The sequence below is a fragment of the Folsomia candida genome, unplaced genomic scaffold (assembly GCF_002217175.1).
Source record: "Folsomia candida strain VU population unplaced genomic scaffold, ASM221717v1 Fcan01_Sc009, whole genome shotgun sequence".
Taxonomy (NCBI): domain Eukaryota; kingdom Metazoa; phylum Arthropoda; class Collembola; order Entomobryomorpha; family Isotomidae; genus Folsomia; species Folsomia candida.
In genome coordinates, this window is record NW_019091201.1 from 5,017,177 (window position 1) to 5,038,486 (window position 21,310).

Consider the following 21,310-nt stretch of genomic DNA (forward strand, 5'->3'; position numbering starts at 1 on the left):
CACAGATTACGTAAAACCTAATGAAATTCCAAAAATTATAGAAAATTAACCACTTAACTTCCTAATTTGGAAACATATTTTTGAAATAAGTAGTCAAAAATCCAGCAAAAAAATACAAGACGTCATAAAACAAAGAAAACCAATCAATCCAGTAAAAAATTCCAATTTTGCTCTCGATTCGATTCCATTCGATTAGATGACACCTTGCGAATCCAAATTATTATATCGTAGTCATCGCCGTTGTGCAAAAATCCTGCAGTAAAAAAGCCCACGCCTGCGACCAGTGGTCGCGGAAGGGTGAGGGACAATATCCCCACGATTGTTCGATGTCCTCATCATCTCCCCATGTTATATACACCCCTCCCTCCTCTAACCCACAATGTTCATGTCCCCAGATGTCCTCACGGCTTCCGCGGCCACTGACGACCAACCAGGACCACCTAGTTATCATCAGCCGGCAACCACGTACGTCTGTAAGTTTCATACGTATACCAAATCCTTGAGAAACTTTCCGGTTCGGGGAGGATGAGATGATGAGGAGTGAAAATGTCAAGGGCCCTTGTCAACTGCTCTTCTTCTCCTCAGTTATTTTATGATTTCTACACCAATCTCATATTTGAATTCCCATTAGTATTCAGATAATACGGGGAAGAGAGAGAGAGTCGGAGGGAGAGGCTTCTGGTGCCATTATTGCGATTGAAATTCCACGTATGTCTCCCCGCACGAGGGGGAAAATTAGCATTCTGTATTGCACAAAGGGAAGAAGATCCATCTTTCCGAGGCAGCAGTAGTATTATTAGAGGGTGAAACCCTTTATGGGAATGGCGTATCTGTCCGTCCGTTCATCTGTCCAAATCCACGATAGCTTTTGAATAGAATATGCAGTCTTTGCTAACGTCTGGCAATGAGTATTTTATAGGAATAAACTTCCGTCCGTCTGTCTGTCCATAACTTTCGAACAGATGCAGTTTTTGCCAACGTTTGAGCATTTTATGGGAATGACTTGTCTGTCCGTCTGTCTGTCCATGTATCTACATCCAGTCTTCGTCAACGTTTTGGGGATGACTTTGACAGGTCACATTGACCAGGTCATGGCGCCAGGTCAAAGGTCAGCAATATCAGAAATTTTTGTTTGGACTGTTTAGGAATTTCAGAAATTTAAATACGTTCCACATACGATGACCCTATGACGAAATTAGAAGTCTAAAATGTCAAAATTCCTTATTTCTGGTTTCACCCCTTTGCTATATTTTGTTCCCACCGGTTTATTATATTGTTCATTCTCTCTCTGGCTAGCAAAAATCCAACCTGGTCCACTTTTCTTTCTTGTCATTCATCCAACTACATAACTGCATGCAACGTAACGTACTTTCTCCATGCACGTGGGTGGAGAAAGTTCTTCTTTTCGGGAGAAAAGTTGAGACTACTTTTTCTCTCCAGCTCCTCAAACTCTTTTTTGATGACAACATAATGACATCCGGCCGGCTCCTCCTTCTTTTATCCGAATCCAGAAAAGGAGAAGAGAGAAATCCGACTGAATGGCAAATTTTTTCGTCTCCTTGAATTGAAGAATGTGCAATTTTCGAGACGAATTATTGTCAACTTTCTCTCCTTTCATGAGTAAGTATGTACATACGTGTAGGAGGTGGAAATAATGACCCACTTCAGAAATAAATTCGGGATAGAATACATAAATTCCTGGAAATGTCAAATTCTTAGAAGATATAAAATTTCATGATTTTGTCGCGTCATTTATTTTTATAAGTTCAAACAAATGATTTTTTACGTAACGTAAGACTCGATAATTCATCATCAAAATCACCACATTTTTAATCGCTTTTCGCCTCTGGGAATTTATTTTAAAATTCTGGACGACGAATTTGTAGTCGTTGAGTTGATTAATGGAATGGCGTTGAGTTTTTTAGCCAGTTTCGACGAGTTCCAATTTTTCTGAAGGCTTCATAAACTTGAGATCTCCTCCTTCAAAAAGTGTCAAAATCTGGTGTGTATATTTTCAAAAATTTGGGAACGACCTATGCTATACAAATTTGTCGTCCAGAATTATAAAATAAATTCCCAGAGGTGAGAAATGATTAAAAATGTGTTGATTTTGGTAACGAGATCTGCGTTAATTTCTCACGTGCGAGTTGTTAAATACAATTGCGTAATTATCAGTTTTTTTTTCTCTCTCTTCTTCTTTCATAACTCCGTAAATCCATTAATTACTCAAGTTTACTTTGCACCAAGTAATAAGTAGATAAAAACTTAACTTTGCAATAATCACGTAACTCTCTCCCAATACTTTCTCAAAATTTGTCATCAAAGTGAGAGAGTGACATCCGCACACAAAGAGACAGACGCAATCCAGATATAAAAAGTACGTGAGCGAAGAAGAGCCACAGCCCACCAACTTTCTCCTCTCTCACTAATTATCCTATTTTCATTAATACTATTCATTAATCCACACATTTCCGTCGTTCGTCCTCGTCTTCTCCTTAGCCCAAAAGTACACACGTGCATTTCAACTAATTATCTCTCCTCTCAATTCTCAGCTTTCACCTGTCCGACACGCCCAACCATCCACCCACCACTTATTTACCACCCACCCACCCACCAACGAAGAACAAAGCAACGGAAGTCATTTTCCTCCTCTGGTTGGCCCAATTAAATTACTTAAATTAATGAAAAGGTAAGTAAATCTAATCAGAGCAAAGTTCCTGAAATCAAATCCATTTACATAAATCGCTAAAAGTCACGATTTCCTTAATTCAACGGGGAAAGTTTAGCTCTACTCTTACTTTCACCGATGACATGTTATACGCTAATTGCTTATTTATCCATGCATACATACACACTCCATCAAAATTTAACTTTTGCACACAAAACGGACCAACTTTTCTAAATATTATTTAGACAAAATGACACACGTGTATAATTTGCATAACTCTAAATGCTAATTAGTAGTTGCACACTTAGTTCGCGTGTATTCGTTTCAAAACAGAACTTTCTCCATTGTTTTTTACCCCCACGCCACCAAAAGTGAGTGAACCGACAACTTATCAGGAAACAAAGAGAGAGAGGCAGACCCACTTCCGACTTTAATTATGGAATCAAACTTTACTTTACTTTCAATAAGTTTAACCTCATTCATTCAACTCTTAAATGGAGTAATTAGCCGGAATTGTTATACATACGAACGAGCAATGATGATGACAAGGCCGTTCAGAGTGAGAATGGAAGAACCAAGAATTATTACTTGGAGAGAATGAGAAAGCTAGAATTGCTAGGGAAGAATCATGCCGCGGCTATTTATTCATTTACGAATTTTCTATTTAGGAAAATTGTCGAATTTTACGAAATTTTAGAAATTTGTTTACAAAGCTACGGTGAAAAATCAAATTGCATATAAAAGTGTTTCAGCCATAAAAAGATGGAGGTCGTCAGTTTATTCGTAAAAAAGTTTGTAATATCGTTTTATACGTGATTACAAAAATTTGTTTAAATTTCGTAATTATTTAACAAAAAATGTGTAAGAATTACGCCGAATGAATGATTTTTAATATTAAAGTAACTAAAATTAGGGTTTTAGATCCACTGGGTATGGGTATACTTTTTAGGAATAGTTACTAGAATTTCTAAATAGAATATCTATTTTCTTTTATTTCTACCTTTTCCTAATTTTTTGTCAGATTCTTAAGAAAATATGCAAATTTAAAAAAATGGAAATTTTGTAAATATTTTTAACGCTTTTAGACTAAAATAATTTAAATCCTTCGGCTATTTTTTTTTTCAAAAGTAGATTTTCAATTTTCAAAATAAAAATTTTCAATGATTTTAAACCAAATAGTTTCTTAAACTAGGAAAAGCTTATATTAAATTTAAAAAATAATAATTTGACGAAAAAATGCCCCAAAATTTATATTTTTACATTAAATTTTCCGCGATTTGTCATAAATAAATAAATAGCCGCTGTATGCTTGAACATGCATGACACGAACTGCTTGCTTTCTTATAAAGCTCTGCGTAGCATCCACCTCACAGCAGCAGCAGAATAGCAAATATAAACTTTCGCCGTATAATAATGTACCTCCTTTCTCCGTGAGCTTTATTGTCTCACCAGTCTTAAGACTCTGACTGAATGTGTGAATCGTTAAAATTAATTATTATAAATCGTCCCACATTTGAGTGAGACGACGGGAAAGCGAATCATTATAATTGTCACGTTCCTCATCGTCTCACTGACTGAGCATGACATTTAAGAGAAGAAGATCTCTCACTCTAATTCTACTCCATGCACTGAGGAGAGAAAGTTTAGTTGACCTAAAAATCATCATCCCTCGCTTTTTTTCCTGGTCTGTCGATAAGTTAAGTATTTTCTTTATTAAGTGATGAAAAATATGACATTTCTCCAACGCTAACTTCTCTCAGGATAAAATACACACTCTTAGAAATAAGATAATACCAAGCGGTATTCATGTATGAATTTATAAAAGTGAGATTGATCACTAGTACTCTGTAGTAACAGTGAGTATTAAATTTTTACCATATCGGTAGCAAATTTTTACGGACCTGAATAATTTTAATACCAAGCCGTAGCAAGTTTAACACCGAGAAATCAATATCTTCCCGAGTATGGTATATTTCTAACAGTGGAGAAATCCAGTATTAAACTAATACCGAGACGTATTCATGACTCTACCAAACTAGAATTGATAATAATACCCCGTAGTAATAGTTGGGTAATTTATTTTTTCAAAATTTTATCATACATATCGGTGGTAGCAAATTTTTACGGAGCGGTATAATTTTAACACCAAGCAGTGGCAACTTTAATATCGAGAAATCAATACCTATACTTGACAGATTTCTAACAGTGGGTTTGTCTCACGTTTGAGACTGAATATGATGAAAATGTGTCAACTTTCACCCAAAAGTGGGAAAGGTGGTGAATAAAGACAAAGGCAGCCACTTTCTCATCATTTGTAGTAGCAGAGGAGGAGGAGGAGGAGGAGGAGTAGGTGGTGGTGTTGGATTAGTGGAAATGCATTAAACGACTAAAACAATGTTTTCCTTCCTCCTTCACCATTTACTATTCGCTTTTTCTCCGTGTCACCTCACCGTGTCGCGCTAATTCATCATTTCTCTCTCTTCTCTACATACATATCCTCCTCGTAAGAGAAAGAGGCAGGGGTCGCAGAATACTGGGGACACTGGGGGATTATTATAAGATATGTCCACCTCGATATGTCCACACTGTTAGAAATCTGATATAGTCAGGCAGATATTGATTTCTCGGTATTAAAGTTACTACCGCTTGGCATTAAAATTATACCCGTCCGTAAAAGTATCAGTACGTGTGCTTACGCTCGTTCGACACCATTAATAAAAACTTCAATCAAGCAATCAATCAATCAAAAATTTCCTGTCGATCTGATAACAATTTAATACCGAGCTATTACTACGGTATTACTTTTCAATCCCACTTTAGTAGAGTCCTACATGAATACCGCTTGGTATTATTTTAATACTTGGTTTCTAAGAATTTTAAACACATGCCCCTTTGTCTCTATTGTTGTCCCCCATTCATTGTTCCACCGTCCCTGCGTGCGTGTGAGGTGACTAAAACTACTCTCAAATGTAAATAAGGGTCGTCTCCTCCTCTCCTCGTAATACTCTCACTCAAACGCCTTTAACACATCCTGCCTGACTTTCTCTCTGCTTTCCTAACCTTTCGTCACAAAAGGAAGAAAGGAAAGCGTTGCGGGAGGAGGTGAGAAGACCTCCTTCTCAGCCACCCATTACAACAATTCTTCGTTTACTTACTTTACTTTACTCATACTTTGACTTTCCTGAGAAATGGGGCCGTAGAAATTATTGTCCTTTCCTTTCTATACGGCAGGGTTTCCGGTGAAAGTAAGTAACCACGTGCAAGAAATAATGGGGAGAAAGTGGTTTCTTGCAGGGCAATATTTTGACCTGAGAGAAATGCAAGGCGCGAGAAACTACGCCGCGCCGCTGTAAATACTTCATACGGTGCGTGGCTGGATGGCGCATATTTCTTGCACTTTCTCCCAGTTTCTTGCACCTCGCATTCTTGCTTTGTACTGCAAGAAATGTGACAAACACACAAGAAACTAAATACTTCCCGCCCTTATATTTCATCAGACGCGTAGTTAGATGACACAGGTTTCTTGCACTTTCGCATAGTTTCATGCACCCCGCATTTCTTGCATTTCTTGCCTCACAGTGCAAGAAACTACCGGAAGAAAGTGGGTTTTGCAGCTATTTTGACCTGGAAGTAATGCAAGGCACCAGAAACTCCTTCCCGCCGCTATATTTCATACAGCGCGCGGCTAGATGGCGCATATTTCTCGCACTTTCTCGCCCACCCGCCAGAAACGAAACACTGTTTCGACACCATACCACCTCCTCCCCGATAACTAAAGCTAACATTAAATTCGCTCCGTGTAAACAGGAGCAGTTTGTCATAAAGGAGTTAAATATATGGTGACTGACTTGGAGAAAACTTGGTGCGGCACGATTTATTTACTTTCCAACCCATGCTGCCGTACATTCGAGTACACGTGTTTTAATTGCAAACTTGTTCACCAAACTTGGCCACTTTGTCATCTTAAAAAGCAAGCCTGAATTAAATGCACGTAATGTAATAATAACGTGCAGTTTGGTTTTGGCTTGTGCATGCAAAAATGGATGGTTCTCGTTCTAGTTATGCAGAAATTTATAGAATTTTACAGAAATTTGTAGAAATTTACTGACAAACTCGGGAGAATTTATGCAGAAATTTGCAGAAATTTACTAATAATTACAAGAATTTTTGCAGAAATTTACAGGAATTCACCAACAATTATAAAAATTTGTGCAGAATTTACAGAAATTTAACAATAATTGTAAGATCTTTTTGTAGACCTTACAGAAATTTACAGAAATTTACGGATAATTTTAAGAATTTTTGCAGAAATTTATAGGAATTCGCCAACAATTTAAGAGTTTCTACAGAACGTAAAGAAATTTACAGAAATTTCTCGAGTTCCTAGTTGCTAGTTAATTTAAATTTCAAAAGTTTGGATCCTACCCGTTATTCAGAAATTTTTCGAAATATAAGAAATATGCTTTTCATTTAAACATTTGGGTGAATACATTGTCGTTCAGCGATCTATATTTGAACACGTGATTTATACAAAATACACGTAAAATTCAAAAGTGGCGTCAAGTTAGCAATGTTACGATTTTAGTCTAAAATTCCATAATTTTGCTACTATATTTCGCCGATTCCAGAATTTTCAGTATATTGCAAATTACGCGTTGATTAGAAGATCCAATACTCATCAATAGTGGATGCATTTGGTCTTTACATATAATTCCGCCCGACTCGACTCGAGCGAATCTTCCAATTCAACGGAGGTACATAATTTAAGCAGCGTTGTTTATTAAATCATAAGCTGTCATTTAAATCACTAACAATGGAGGTCTCCCAACGTATGCTCACAGATTTGGACCAAACTAGCGTTGATCGATCACAAATATAATTAGTGTGAAATTTGCAAATGGAACTATCTGCCAATGCGCAGGTTTGGCGGAGATATTTGCATAAAAAGAGGAGAAGACGCACCCCCAAGGCTGGCAAATTTGTCATTTGCCAAATTTGCTGCGCATTTTCTAGCTAACATATCGCGATTATTATCATTTTTAACAAGTTATATACTTCTCGAAATAAATATTTGTTAGAGTTGATTTCACACTTTCAGATTGCTTGTTGTTTCTCACTCTTGATGGTACATTGGAAATTCAGAAATTTTATGAAAATAAGACAATTCAAAATTGTACGTGTCTGGACAACCATTAAAAATTTTAATAAAGTAGTTAAACTTATTTTAATAAAGTAGTTAAACTTAAATTCTGTTTTATTAATACCTGGAGTACATTTTAAACAAGTTTGATTTCCAAACTACTAAATTTTCGACGTATTAATGTCGCAATAATAATATATTCGAATATGTAGTTCCAGAAGCTACAGAATTATAGAAAACTTGTCGCAAATTTTCTTTTTCTGGATATTTGTAAAAGCAAATTTTCTTCATGTGCAGATCAAATTATAACTTTCTGGAAACCGACAGAAATGTCCATTTTCAAAGGATTTCAAAGTCGGCTCCGTAAATTTTGACCTACATATTTTTATCTTTTAATATCTGCAAATTTTAAAAACGTAGGTTTACTAACTGCCAATTAATTTGCGCTGAAACGTATGAATCATAGGAAAATAAATAAGATGAAAACCAATTTTTTTAAAGGTTCAGTCAAATCACAGCTTTATTCAGAACATTGTAAACAAAATTTGGAAATATAAGCCTTGAAAATTTTAATAGTAGGCTGGAATAGCGGCGGCTTATGAAAAATCTGAATATGAAAAATGTTCAAGAGATTTCAACATCTGTTCCGCAAATTTTGACCAAACTCAAGTTACAGAAATTTTAAAAATGTGGGTTTACTAACTGTGTATCAATTTGCGCTGAAACGAATGAATATTATGAAAAATATGTAAACAAATACAACGAAACAAAATTTTCTTAAATTTGAAGATTAATATCAACTCAGTTTTTCTTTTCCATCCCGCGCTGGTATCCTTCCCATGCTATTAGTATGGTAGGGATACGAAGCGGGAATCAAATTTTTGGTAAAGTAATTCTGAGTCAGTAGTAGATCACAGCTTTATTCAGAACATGATAGAAAAATTTTGGAAAAATAGCACTTCAAAAATTTCATAGTACATGGGAATTAAGCGGCGGACCAAATTTGCATGCAGAAGAATGAATTTTATACAAAATAAGAAAATAAATAATAAGAAAACCAAATTTCTTAAAAGGTTCACAGTTTTATTCAGAACATGGTAAACCAAAAATTTGGAAATATAAAACTTCAAAATTTTAATAGTAGGCGGGAATAGCGGCGGCGTATGCTGGAGCGGCGGCGTAGGCCAATCCAGCGGTGGATCCGTATCTTCGAATTCCGGTGGAGGCGGAGGAGGCGAAAGCGTTGTGGAAGTTGGGGCCGCTCACACCGGAAGTGTACAAAAGCTGGGCGGACGCCACGGCGAGGAGGGCGAGAACGACAAGGACCTAATTAGCAAGAATCAAATTATTACACAAAATTCCCATATTTTAGAAAATTATGAAAAATTCAAAAACTCAATTTTGGCCAGAAATCAGTATAAATAAATTTCCAGCAAATTTCAAATTCTGATGCTTTCAACAAATTTTGAAAAAGTCAGTAATTCAAATTCCCTTATATATTGTAGAAAAGTATGAAAAATTGTGGCTCAAATTGCTCAACTTACGAATCGGAACATGGCGAAGTTTTTGGTTTTTGAAGAGATGATAATTTCTGAGGAGATGAGATTGATTGAGCTTGAATGATTCCAATCCGTAAGGATTCTCGCATTTTATAGTTTCCATTCCACCAAGGAATCTACGTCATCGAGAAGAATTCCTTTGTTCACGAGTCACATCCACAAAAAAATACGTAACTGTACATTTTCATTAAGAAGGAGCGTAAATCTCAATTTTCTTACAACATCGATTGTCCAGGTTGCCAATCAGTCACGCCTTTACCTTAACTTTTTATTCAATCTTGAACTTGACTTGATCACGTGCAAAAAAACTGCAACTAATTTGGCACTGAATGAAATACTTAAGTTGCATACAGTTAACAACAATTTGATTAAGAGTTGATATGTACGTATGCATTTTGATTAAGTTGTTACAGCAAAAGTGAACCTTTTTTACTCCTGAGTTTATTTGTAGTACACAAACGACTATTGGAATTAAGAGATTGGAATGGTTATGGTGAGTGAAGATGTGCAGAATTTTGCCAAAACTTTTGAATACAGGTTGATGCACTGAAATTGTGCGTGCATATCTCTTCTGCTCGAAAATGTATCATTTTTTCGGCTTCGTGTAAACGAGGTCAAAGGTCATGAAATGTTAGCACGTCAAAAATCATTTTTTAAAAATGTCAAACTTTCCGAGTAGCGTCTCAACGAACTTCGTTTCCGTGAGTTTGTTACAGGATTTTATTTCTTGTTCGAATGCATTCCATAAAAAAATCTAATAAAATTCAAATTGTAAAAATTGTGCAGGTTTGTCCTTGAATTTTTATGGATAATAAAAAAATAGTATTTTTTTTGTAACAATGCAAATTGTTTACCGAATTTGCATACAAACAATAATTAAACGCCGGTTTATTTATTGTTAGTCCATGATTTCTCGTGTATACATATTTATTATTTCTTGCATAAAAATTAAGCTGACAGAGAGAAGAGCAGGCAAGATTTTTGGGATGGGTGACATTTTTTCAGGTATAAGAAAATTAAGCAATTATGTTATCGCTGCTGGATTTTGATTGAAAATAAATGAAACGATTGGTTTTAATTCGTGCCACAAAATAAATAATAATTACTCCAGGTTGCGGAATTTGGCTTTTTTTGAGGAAATTCTTCCCTCATGGAAAGTGGTAAATTTTTTGGAATAATTTACATAAAATGGGAGCAAACAATTTTCAAAATTTAAAAACATGAAGTGACTGGAACGGTGTAAAGGAGAGGTAAGTTTTTATTTTAAATTTTGAATATTAGGGGTTTACAATCGACTTATTTTGGTTTTCCCACAAATTATAAGTCATTTCTATAAATCAATTATAAGTCTGTTCTATTTGAATGCTCCACTTTTTGTTTAAATTTTATGTTGTATGCAATTCAGGCGACCGAATTGCATTAAACGTCAAAATCATCGCAAAAACAAACATAGTAGCTTTAAAAAGACCTAAAACTTCAAAAATAGGTACAACCTTTGAATTCTTGCCTAATATATAAATTACATGATATTTATGAAGTGGGATGATTGAAAATTTAATCGTCACTCTCATTTGAACTTCCCACTTTAAATATTTCACTGCACTATCGTAATTAAACCAATTTCAATTATGCACCATTTTAAATCACTTGAATACGGATTAAAACTCGATTGAAAAATAATTTATTGAGCAGCAAGTGCCCTGCAGCAAATTTGAGTGAGTCAAATTTCAACGGCAGCTGATGCTCAAAACAAGCGAAATAAGTGTCTTATTCCAGAAAAAAGTCAATCCAGGAGACTTATTTTCCGATCACTTATAAGTGAAATACTAGCTACTGCGCATGCTCGCGCAGTGTCACTTAAAAGTGGAAACGACTTATAAGTGGTCGGTACACTTATAAGTCAACATTTTGTAAACACCTATTGTTTATTTTCGACTTATTCATTAGACTGTGGATAAGTATTCTAGGTCACTAAAGTTCCAAAATATTTGTTTTCAAAATTTCTAGAATTTAAATGTTTTTGAAATATTATTGATAAATGTCATTTTTTTTAATTGTTTAACTTGAGCGACTTTAGACAAAATATTTTTATAAAGTTTTTATTTTTCTTAGGTGAGGCATAGTAACCATGACCACATGAAAAAATGCATGGTTACGGCGAAGCCTTAGTATGCAATCAGACCCCCCTTCCTAAAATTCCGCTCAAGTTTGTGGCAAAACGGCTAATCGCATCAAAATGGTGTAAAAGGCAATCGTGCAGACCTTGCTTAGCAGATTATGCCCGTCAATTCGAGGGAGATGACAATCTTATTTTAGTGCATTTAAAATCGATTTTAAACTTTTAAACGACTGGCAAATTCACTTTTACCATGCAATGCTAGTGCGAGACCCTGATTTTCATGTGTAGAAATCTATAACGGGTCAATTAAAACAAACCCGAGTGAAATCGGGTAAGAAATGAAGAACTTTTCTTGGTGGCATCTGCAAGTAGTCCTCTTGCATATAACGCCTGATCATCTTCCTATTATGAAGTTGCTATTAGCAACTAAATTCAACCAGTAAATACAGGCCGTACATAAAGTATGTGATACATTTTCTTCGAATTTCGACCCATACAATGTATGGCATACATGTCCCGTTAAATTCATTTGTTTGTTTGTCACATGGTATGCTAAAAGGCGCGATGGCTCTCCCCCACTCGAAATTGGTTAAATATTTCATGCACGTCCCCTAACACATAAGTCTCGTTCATACAATGCTTGTATTAAAGATGTATGCAATTAGAGATGTGCATCATATTTCACTTTTGTACAAACAATTTTTTAACGTCCAGTGTCTGAATTTTATGCTTATTGTTTATGAATTTGTATTCATAAACACGCCAGTTCATGGAAAGCATTTCTCACTCATTTAACTTCTGGTCATAATTTTCGCACCAGATACATATTTTTAATCGTGACAAATTCATTTAACACAATTAACCGAGCATAATACTACCAAAAATCCTGGCAGAAGATGGATAACCCCAGTCAAGCGGTACGTATATACATTTATGCCACAATCTTAATTAAATACGGTGTTTAGAGAATTATCGCTGCATTTATAATTTTAATTCATAGCTGGTGAACCTTGCTGACGTAACCTATTTTATGATCAAAAACGCTAAATCGAGATGTAAGAGCAAGAAATCTAATAATCCAACGCACAAGAACTCAATATGGAGGTACATCGAATCTTCTCTACTCGGAACGAATGAACCAAATATTAGGCAATTTCTCCACAATTTTGAGAAATGCATTCCATTACAAAATTCCGTGAGTGCATTTTAATTACATATTTCATTTAGTATGTTGCCTATGTATGCTTATTTATGTACTTATTGATACAGGAAAAATACTACGACACCACCGTAAATATGATTAGAATATTTATGATGGATCTTGCATCAAAATCGGAACTCAATAATAATCATCGACAACCTTCCTCATCGTGGGGACTTCTATCGACGAATATTTATACAACAAATACCATGGATGACCGACGATTTCTTTCGCAATTATGGGCAATTGGAAACGAAGTACGTACTTATAACTAAGCTAGCCTTAATCTAAAGTCCTTCGGTCTAATTTTATCAATATGATATTTTTATATTAAAGTTGGATAATATCGAAGGCGAGTCACTGGATGCACTTTTGCACAAAACGGTACGAATTAGGGACAAGAGGAAAGAGAAGCTAATCAAGGATCAGAATCGGTACCAACATAACCTGCAGCAGTTGTCCACCACCATTTCACCAGCACCACAGAACATTGAGGATGATCTCATCGTTCCATCACAAACTTCGCAAGTAGAATTAATTGAATTATTAGATAAATTGTATAAAAAGAGCATCCAACAATATGCTACGCAACCATGTGACAATTGTATGTTATTAATGTATCCATCACAAGCTCGTAATATTAGTATAACACCACAACTTTTTACATTATTTGGTGAGATTGATGTACAGTACCAACTTCCACCTCAAATGAAAGTGTGTCAGCGTTGCAAGAATAACTTGAAAAAATTCAAAATTCCTCCGAAATCCAAAATTAATGGGATGGCATTGCCACCCATTCCCAAGGAGCTTGAGTGCTTATCCATGGCTGAAACACGACTTATAAGCCAAGTCAAGCCCCACATGAAAGTCTTTCATACTTGCAGAGGGCAAGGCCAAAGAGCAATAAAAGGGTTGGTGGTTCATTTCCCACAGCAGATTAAGGAGGTGGTGGACCAATTACCCATGACGACTGAGAATTCGGACTTCATAGTTGTCAATGAAACAAATGACAAGACAGATCTGACTACACAACTTAGAGTTCGTCCGAAAAAAGTATATGAAGCACTTAGATGGTTAAAAGACAACAACCCTTTATACAGAAATGTAACTATTAATGATTCGGTTACATTTAATGATTTCCCATCCATTACTAGGGACGAAACTTTAACTCCTTCCCCAATAATAAACTACAATAATGCAAACATTACCTATATACAAGTAGGACAAATGTTTGTTCTTAGGGGCTCATTCTGCCAGAGCCACACCATATTTCTCAATAATGCTGGCAAGCAATGCACCGCAATGGCTGCCAGCTTACGCTGCTATAGAATCCCCTTTAACCTGGACACGTGAAACTCTGGACGGAGTTTTACTAACTGGAAACGAGTACTACTCCCTCAAACAGGAGGATGTACAGCACGACTACTTAACAGCTGACGAAGTTACTGGGGATATTATTGTCTTTGGTGGGTGTCAGGTTAGTCTGGGTATTGGAGATTTGTCAAATGCTGTCCAATTCGACGGTTATGTTAACCGTGCGCGGAGTGCTGACCTACCTCGATTGGATTACCAAATCCGACAATTCCTCACTCGAGGGTGTCAGTTTGGAATTCTGACCATCGGCCTTTACTCGATGGCGATGTATGTAGAAGGAAACCTCACATACTATTTTGACAGCCATAGTCGAGGAAAGGCAGGGGGAGCCACAAGAGGGGAAGATGCGGGAGCAGCTTGTGTGCTAAAAATCGACAATGATTTGGCCCCAGCTAAGATATCCAACTTGGCTAATAGAAATTGCGTGTCCACTTCTATCCCTCGCACTGATCTTGTCAATCTTCGCTTCCTCATTACTGTTTTTAATGTGGTACGCGAGGAGCAAATTTCTTCCAATCCATCAACTCCTATTCCATCTCCCACAAATTCACCACCACGCAAGATTCCGAGACCTGAAATTTTCGCTCCAGATTCCGATGAGGGAGCTAGTGAAAGCGAGGATGAAGACCAAGAAGGTCTTGCTTTTCCCAGCGCCGAGTTTGGTAGAGTTTTAGACATGGATTGCGTCATTGAAAGGGACGATATAATGGAGCCCGATTTGGATGATGTCATTGACGGTAGATACGAGCTAAATCGTATTTATGGAGGTCCCCTCAACGAGCATCACGAGCAGAACCTCGATCTGCTTGCATTCCCAAACTTATTCCCTCATGGTGTTAACGGGTTACATGCCTTTAGGAAAATCCCAATAACGTACTTGGATTACTTCCAACAAAGAATTATGTCTTCCGAAAAACGGTTTTCGAGGAATACAGATTTTCTGTTCTACGCTTTATCTGAAACCGATAAATATCGGGCTCGTCAAAAAATTGCTATATGCTGCCACCAGAAGTTGCAAGGTGACCCGAACGGACAGGAAGATAATCTTGCAGCTCGTGACCCTCACGTTTACATGAGTGCAATTAGAGGGACGTCTGCTTTCTGGAGGAAGTACACAGGTGATTTGATTGCAATGGTCAAGTCACTTGGTGTACCTACGTTTTTCTTCACATTTAGTTACGATGACCTTAATTCTTCTGATAGTGTTAATGCTCTCCTCAAGGCGAAAAACGGGGCAGACACACCTGAATGCGACCCTTCCACCATTCCCTACGACGAAAGGAAACAGATGCTTAACGATGATCCAGTGACTGCAGCCCGGCATTTTTCAATGCGTCTCACGAAATTTATTGCCTTGATCAAGGCCAATGGGCAGTCTATTTTTGGACTCCCTCTAATTGATTATTCCATCCGAGTTGAATTTCAAGCCCGTGGAAGTCCGCATGCCCACTGCCTATTTTGGCTCGAAAATGCACCTGATTGGAATTCATCAGAAGGAATTGCATTGCTTGAAAGGAACATTTCATGCAGCGTTTCTGGACAATATTCGGATTTGGTATTACGGTACCAAAAACATTGTCACAAGAGCACGTGCTTCAAAAATAGAAACTCATCTTGTAGGTTTGCATTTCCGAGGGTGGCTTCTTCGGAAACTAAAATTCTTAATGATGACGAAATTGCTAGAAATCGAGGCAGATTTTTCGCTCTGAAACGTGTGGAAGGGGAAGAAATGATAGGATACTATCACCCTGTTCTTTTTCCAATTCTGCGATGTAATATGGACTTGCAACCTGTGACAAACGCTATGGCCATTGCATACTATATAGCTAAATATATGTCGAAGGCGGAGCCACTTGAGATTCGCCAAGATGTGAAAGCAGCAATCAGTAAAATTCATTCTTCAAATTTACCTGCTGCACAAAAAATGTTTCGAGTTGCTATGACTATCATGCGACATCGTGAAGTTGGGGCTCAAGAAGCGGCTTTTCGGAACTGTCATCTCTTTCTTCGGTACTCTTCCCGAGCTTCTGTCTTTCTTCCTACTTTCATGAAGGACAAACGGGTACGGATGGTTGACCGAGAATATCTTGCGTAAGAAGTTATTCCAAAATTTCGAACGAATATTATAGATCGTTATATGGCTCGTCCACCGTTCTTGGAACCAATCTGCCTTTATGAATTCGCATCAATCTGGGCTCTGGCGCCGGCGTCAAAAAATGAGGGAAATGATGATGAGGATTTAATTGAATTTCCAGAAGCTCCTCCTGATGAACACTTTTTCCAGAGAAGTGGGTTCTTACATAAGTGCATTGACAGCGAGAACAGGTTACTCGGCAAAATTTTTTGGCGCCGCACCCCAGCCGTTGTTAAATATCCTAATTTTCATCCAGTGACAGATCGGGAAGCTTATTATTACTCTCTCATCTTAATGTACTGGCCATTTCGGAAGGAGGATTTCTGTGATGAAAGCGCACCAAGCGTCGTCTTCCAGCAAAAGCACCCTGAGTTTAGAACAAGTGTGCACAGTCCTGTGATTAGACGTGATTTGTGCGAAGAAATTGATAGGGCAATCTTACGAATATCTGAATTCACAGAAAATGAGAACGACGAGGCAAATATTGAGTGTCCCTTCGATCCTCCATTCGAAGAACAAGAGGATAATCTTCTTGACATCCCGTCACAGCAAGAGGTGTTCCCAGAAGTAGCTCCTAATATGAATATTACGGAGACTGTAAATGAATTATATCGGGGACTAAATGTGCAGCAAAAGAATATATTTCATAAGGTTCACACTGCTCTATCTTCTACCAACACCTTCCGCTTATTAGTGCAAGCAAGCCGAAGGTGGAACTGGTAAAACCCATTGTTTAAAGACACTCACGCTATTAATTAGGAACTACTGGCCGGGGGATTGTCTCATCATTGCGGCCCCCACTGGTAAAGCTGCATTTCCAATTCGTGGGGGCACTTGCCATCGAATTTTTGGATTGCAAGTTTTTGATAGGGTTCATAAAAACCTATCAAAAACTCAACGCTCGAAAACTGGCCGAATTTAGGAGAATTTATTCTAACGTGAGGTGGATTTTTATTGACGAAATTAGTATGGTTTCCTATGAAAATTTTCGCGCAATTCATTTGCGCTTGTGCGAAATTTTCAACACTGAAGGGGTTGACCCATTCGCTAATAAAAATGTCGTCATTTGGGGAGACTTACTTCAGCTTCCACCTCCGAAGGCGACCAGAATATTCATGCAACCTTCCGTATTCTCTGCTGAAGTTAATTTGTGGCGCCAGTTCTAATTTTCGGAACTGACTATTAACATGCGCCAAGGGACTGACCCACTATCTAAAATATGCTCTGAGCTTAGAGTTGGTAATTTGTCAGAAGAAAGTTTACGTTTACTGCAAGACAGACTGAATTTTGACCAAACAGAATTTGAGAATGCTGTACGAATTTTTCCAGAGAACCAAATGTGTGACGAATATAATAAAAAACGGACTATACAACTCAGACGAACTCAGCGCACTTATAAAATTAAGGCGCAAGACACGTATGCAGACGGTACTAAGCAAGGGCGAACATACCCTGAACAATCTTTGCCTACAACGATTGATAGAACTGGTGGATTTCCAAACGGGATAGAATTGGGTGTCGGTAGTAGAGTCATGCTTCGTAAAAATATTGATGTTATGAGTGGAAAAAGTAATGGCACTACTGGGGTGGTTCGTAAAATTGAATGGACCATTGATATAGACCAACAGATTTCTGAGGGTGACATGCCAAAAAGAGTTTCTATTCTTTTTGATCACGAGTCCGTAGAAACCTGGATTGAACCAACAACTGTAGAATTCTTCGCAAGAGGGCAGCAAAGAGTTACTCGTCGAACGCTGCCTCTGATTTTGTGCTGGGCAATTACAACGCATAAAACCCAAGGTTCCACATTAAATCAGGCGGTGGTATATTTAGGCAGCAAATGCAAAACCAAGGGATTAGCGTATGTCGCTATATCCAGGGTCAGAACACTTGCCGGGTTAGGCATTATCACGTTAGATCCTAGAAAGTTGTTGACGACAGGGAAATTTAACCCTGCAGATACTGACGCTCTGGATGAATTGGAAAGATTAAGAGCAACACTTGAAAATTAAGTTCTTTAAAAAATGCAGCTCTGAAATGCTATAAATAATAATGCATCCTTTCCCACTAATAATACAGTCACATTTTTTGGTCAATTGCACCCAACACCTTATACTGCATAAATAACCATCTCAAACCCAGCCAAAAAATGTGATTGTAATTTGAGTGGAAGTTGGTACTTGCAACGGGAATTAACGAAAAGTGCAGTTGCAAGTTAAATGGGTCTCGTTAATTACGTTGGCAATTCATACGTTTTGTTCCTATTTTAATGATTTTTAAGTATTTAATTCAGCGTAATTCATCATTGTATATATTAGGTATTACATATTTCTATCTTATTAACTGTTAAATAAAATTTTAGTACTTAGATGCAATATGTGAACTTGTAATGCATTTAATTTGAAAGCATTTCTCATCTCATTTATGCATTAATTCTTAATATCTTGTAACCTAAAGCATAAAAATAAACTAATTCTTTAAAAAAAACTTAGGCGAGGCTTGCTGAAAAGAAGAAAACAAGGTTTTATCATCATGTACTAAAATAATATGCCAAATCAATGTTCATCTCACGATTTCTAATTTTCCGTAAAGAGCTCAGCATATGCGTTTGGGACCATTTGCCTCGCCGTGGGCCGTGTGGCGATTCAAAAAATTAAAATGCTTTTAAATTTATTATTAATCCTCGGTACATTGAGTTTTGATACAACGAATTTTTAATATAAGGTTGAACAATGATATCTTTTTGTGACCTCAATGACCTCAAGTTTTGGTTGTCGCTAAATGATGGTAAAAAATAGTTGTGTCTTCCAATTATTAATTTGAAACCGAATTTTTCAGGTGCAGTATTCCTCCTACTTTCCAATGATTCTATTTTAAGTAATTCTAAAACTTCTAAAAAACCGGAGCGATTCCGGGCAATCGAGAAGTACGGAGGATAAAGTTTGTCAAATCTGGGAGGATTTTGACCACTGGATTTCGAACGAGTTTTCTCCTCCCGCTGCAAAAAGTCGGGATCATGATAACCACGCCGACGAGGAGCAGATAAGTCGTGATGATACGACCAGTCATGCGGGATTATCTTCTGCTCAAGTGGAGCCTGTTGTTGGGGGTAAATTTTATGCAAATAAATTTCATAATGAAACGGAAGGGTTATAAAAATAATTTGTAATTTCAGAAACTGATAGGACCGGGATTCATGGCGCGGGCATTCTTTGCCGAAACCCGGGTTGTGGTCGGCACTCGTCTTCATGCACGCTGTTATTACAAGGCAATCGGAATGGTGATGATGATGCCATCCAGAGACAGAGAGGTATTAATATGTGTTCCGTATGAAAATCGACGTGCCTGAAAAATGGGAATATATTTTGCAGAAAAATTTGCAAAATTCTTCAGAGCTCTATGCAATTTTTCTTATAGATACTATTCGTTTTAGACTTTCCACCTGAATCCTGCAAGTTTCTGTATGCGAATTTAATTTTTTAATTCGTAATTTTCCCGTGATTTTCGAAATAGGATGCTATAGTTTGGAGATATTTGACCCACGTCCTCCCCGATCATCGAATATGGACCCTGGTTCCACCATGTTCTCCGTTTCGCCGTATTTGGTCTCAATTTTTGTCCTTTTAGCGACATCTGTTTTCGTTTTTGCAATATTAATTTTGTGGTCGACTCGCTTCTATGAAAATGGTTCTTCCACAATTCAAAATTGGTGGAGTCCACGACCCCACGGGAGAAATAGTGGGGGTTAATTTACATATTAATAAAAAATTTACTAATATGAAATGAAATGAGTATAAAAAATTCGAATTCAAAAATGAAATTTATACATATTTTAAAAGGTTATATTTCAATAAAAATCCATTAAGATTACGCAATGTTCATTTATTTCGTGTAAAGTTTTGTGCAACGTTTGGACAAAAATTCTTAAATTCCTTCAAGATTATGTAATGATCATTTATGTTTTGAAACAAAAGTTTGGGAAAAACAAAAAAATTTGCTAAATTGCGTCAAAATTGGGAAATATTCATGAAACTATGAATGAAATTTTAATCCAAAATTTGGTAACTTGTGACGTCGATTTCAGAATTTTTTGCACGTATCTTATATTATTATGCTTTTACAATATTCGAATACACACAATTCCGTTTATAGAGTGCATTTATTCAAATTTTTACTAACTGGAGTTACGCAAATTTTAACTACCTTGTTGCTATTTACTTTAAATTCCGAAACTTCATATAACACAATAATTTCAGAAATTTTTGGCAATATAGGAAATTATAATCCCAAATGTAGTTGGTACCTCCGGTCGAACCTGTGTTTAATGTGATTTACAAACTACAGTCTCCTAATAAAAAGTGATAGTAGAGCGTAGTTTTTGAACCGGTCAACATAAAATTAAAAGGTCAATTGCGGTTTGTGCATACATTCAGTGCATATCATTGGTGTTGACCGCTTTTACTTGACATCACTAGGTCAAAAGATGCAGGAGCTTTACCACACGCGCGCGGCAATATTTTTTCACTTTTTACGCTAGACGAAAAATTCACAATGTTAGATGTAGTGTAGCAATTCAAGGACAACTACCATCTGGTTGCCCAACCTATTAAAGTAACCATAGGGACAGTGTCTAACTTTGAGATAAAAGTTCCGCTGGTCCAAGGTCAAGGAGGACTACAGTGATGTCCGAAGCTTTGAACGCCAGATTACCACAAAATCTCTGTCTGAGACCGAAGACTTTGGCCATACAAATGACCTTTCAACTTTAGAAATCAGATGAGCACTGAAAAATGACCCTAAGATGGAGGCCTTTTAGAGTTGAAAGAACCAAGTGCTACAGATTGCCCAGACGTAAGCTAAGGTCAAAAAATCGACCTCCCTCTCCCAGCGGTACGGTAAAAAACAAAATAACCCGTTTACCGATGAGAATTTCTTTACGACAAAAATTTGTTTCAACAAACGAAGTAGCATATTTTGTGTCAAATATTCTTAGGGTTAGTTAATTACGAAATGGAGGTCAAATGTCATCTTATCGGCCTACATTCATGGTTTTGGCGGCAATCGGCGGAATTGGGCAAAAACCGCCCAATTTCCTTGATTAAGGAGAGGAGATAG

At 37.0% G+C, this 21,310-nt stretch overlaps 2 protein-coding genes and 1 long non-coding RNA gene across 4 annotated transcripts; 2 read left to right on the top strand and 1 right to left on the bottom strand.

Moving 5' to 3' along the window:
- Window positions 1-8,870: 8,870 nt before the first annotated feature.
- LOC110854316 lies at window positions 8,871-9,601 on the bottom strand. Of its 2 annotated transcripts, none has more exons than XR_002548305.2 (3): window positions 9,587-9,601; window positions 9,353-9,483; window positions 8,871-9,134 (listed from the first exon to the last, which is right to left on the bottom strand). It is a non-coding gene; the product is annotated as an uncharacterized LOC110854316 (long non-coding RNA). The 2 variants fall into 2 exon arrangements; XR_004835619.1 differs by having other exon boundaries at window positions 9,353-9,504.
- A 7,781-nt stretch (window positions 9,602-17,382) lies between these two features.
- On the top strand, window positions 17,383-18,207 carry LOC110854209 (ATP-dependent DNA helicase PIF1). Its single transcript, XM_022102616.1, has one exon. It carries the CDS (start codon window positions 17,383-17,385, stop codon window positions 18,205-18,207), a length of 825 nt encoding a protein of 274 aa, XP_021958308.1.
- An 839-nt stretch (window positions 18,208-19,046) lies between these two features.
- Window positions 19,047-19,936, top strand: LOC118436643. Its single transcript, XM_035855139.1, has 3 exons — window positions 19,047-19,304; window positions 19,371-19,505; window positions 19,709-19,936. Exons 1-3 carry the CDS (start codon window positions 19,248-19,250, stop codon window positions 19,820-19,822), a joined length of 306 nt encoding a protein of 101 aa, XP_035711032.1. The 5' UTR covers window positions 19,047-19,247; the 3' UTR covers window positions 19,823-19,936.
- The last annotated feature ends 1,374 nt before the right edge of the window (window positions 19,937-21,310 follow it).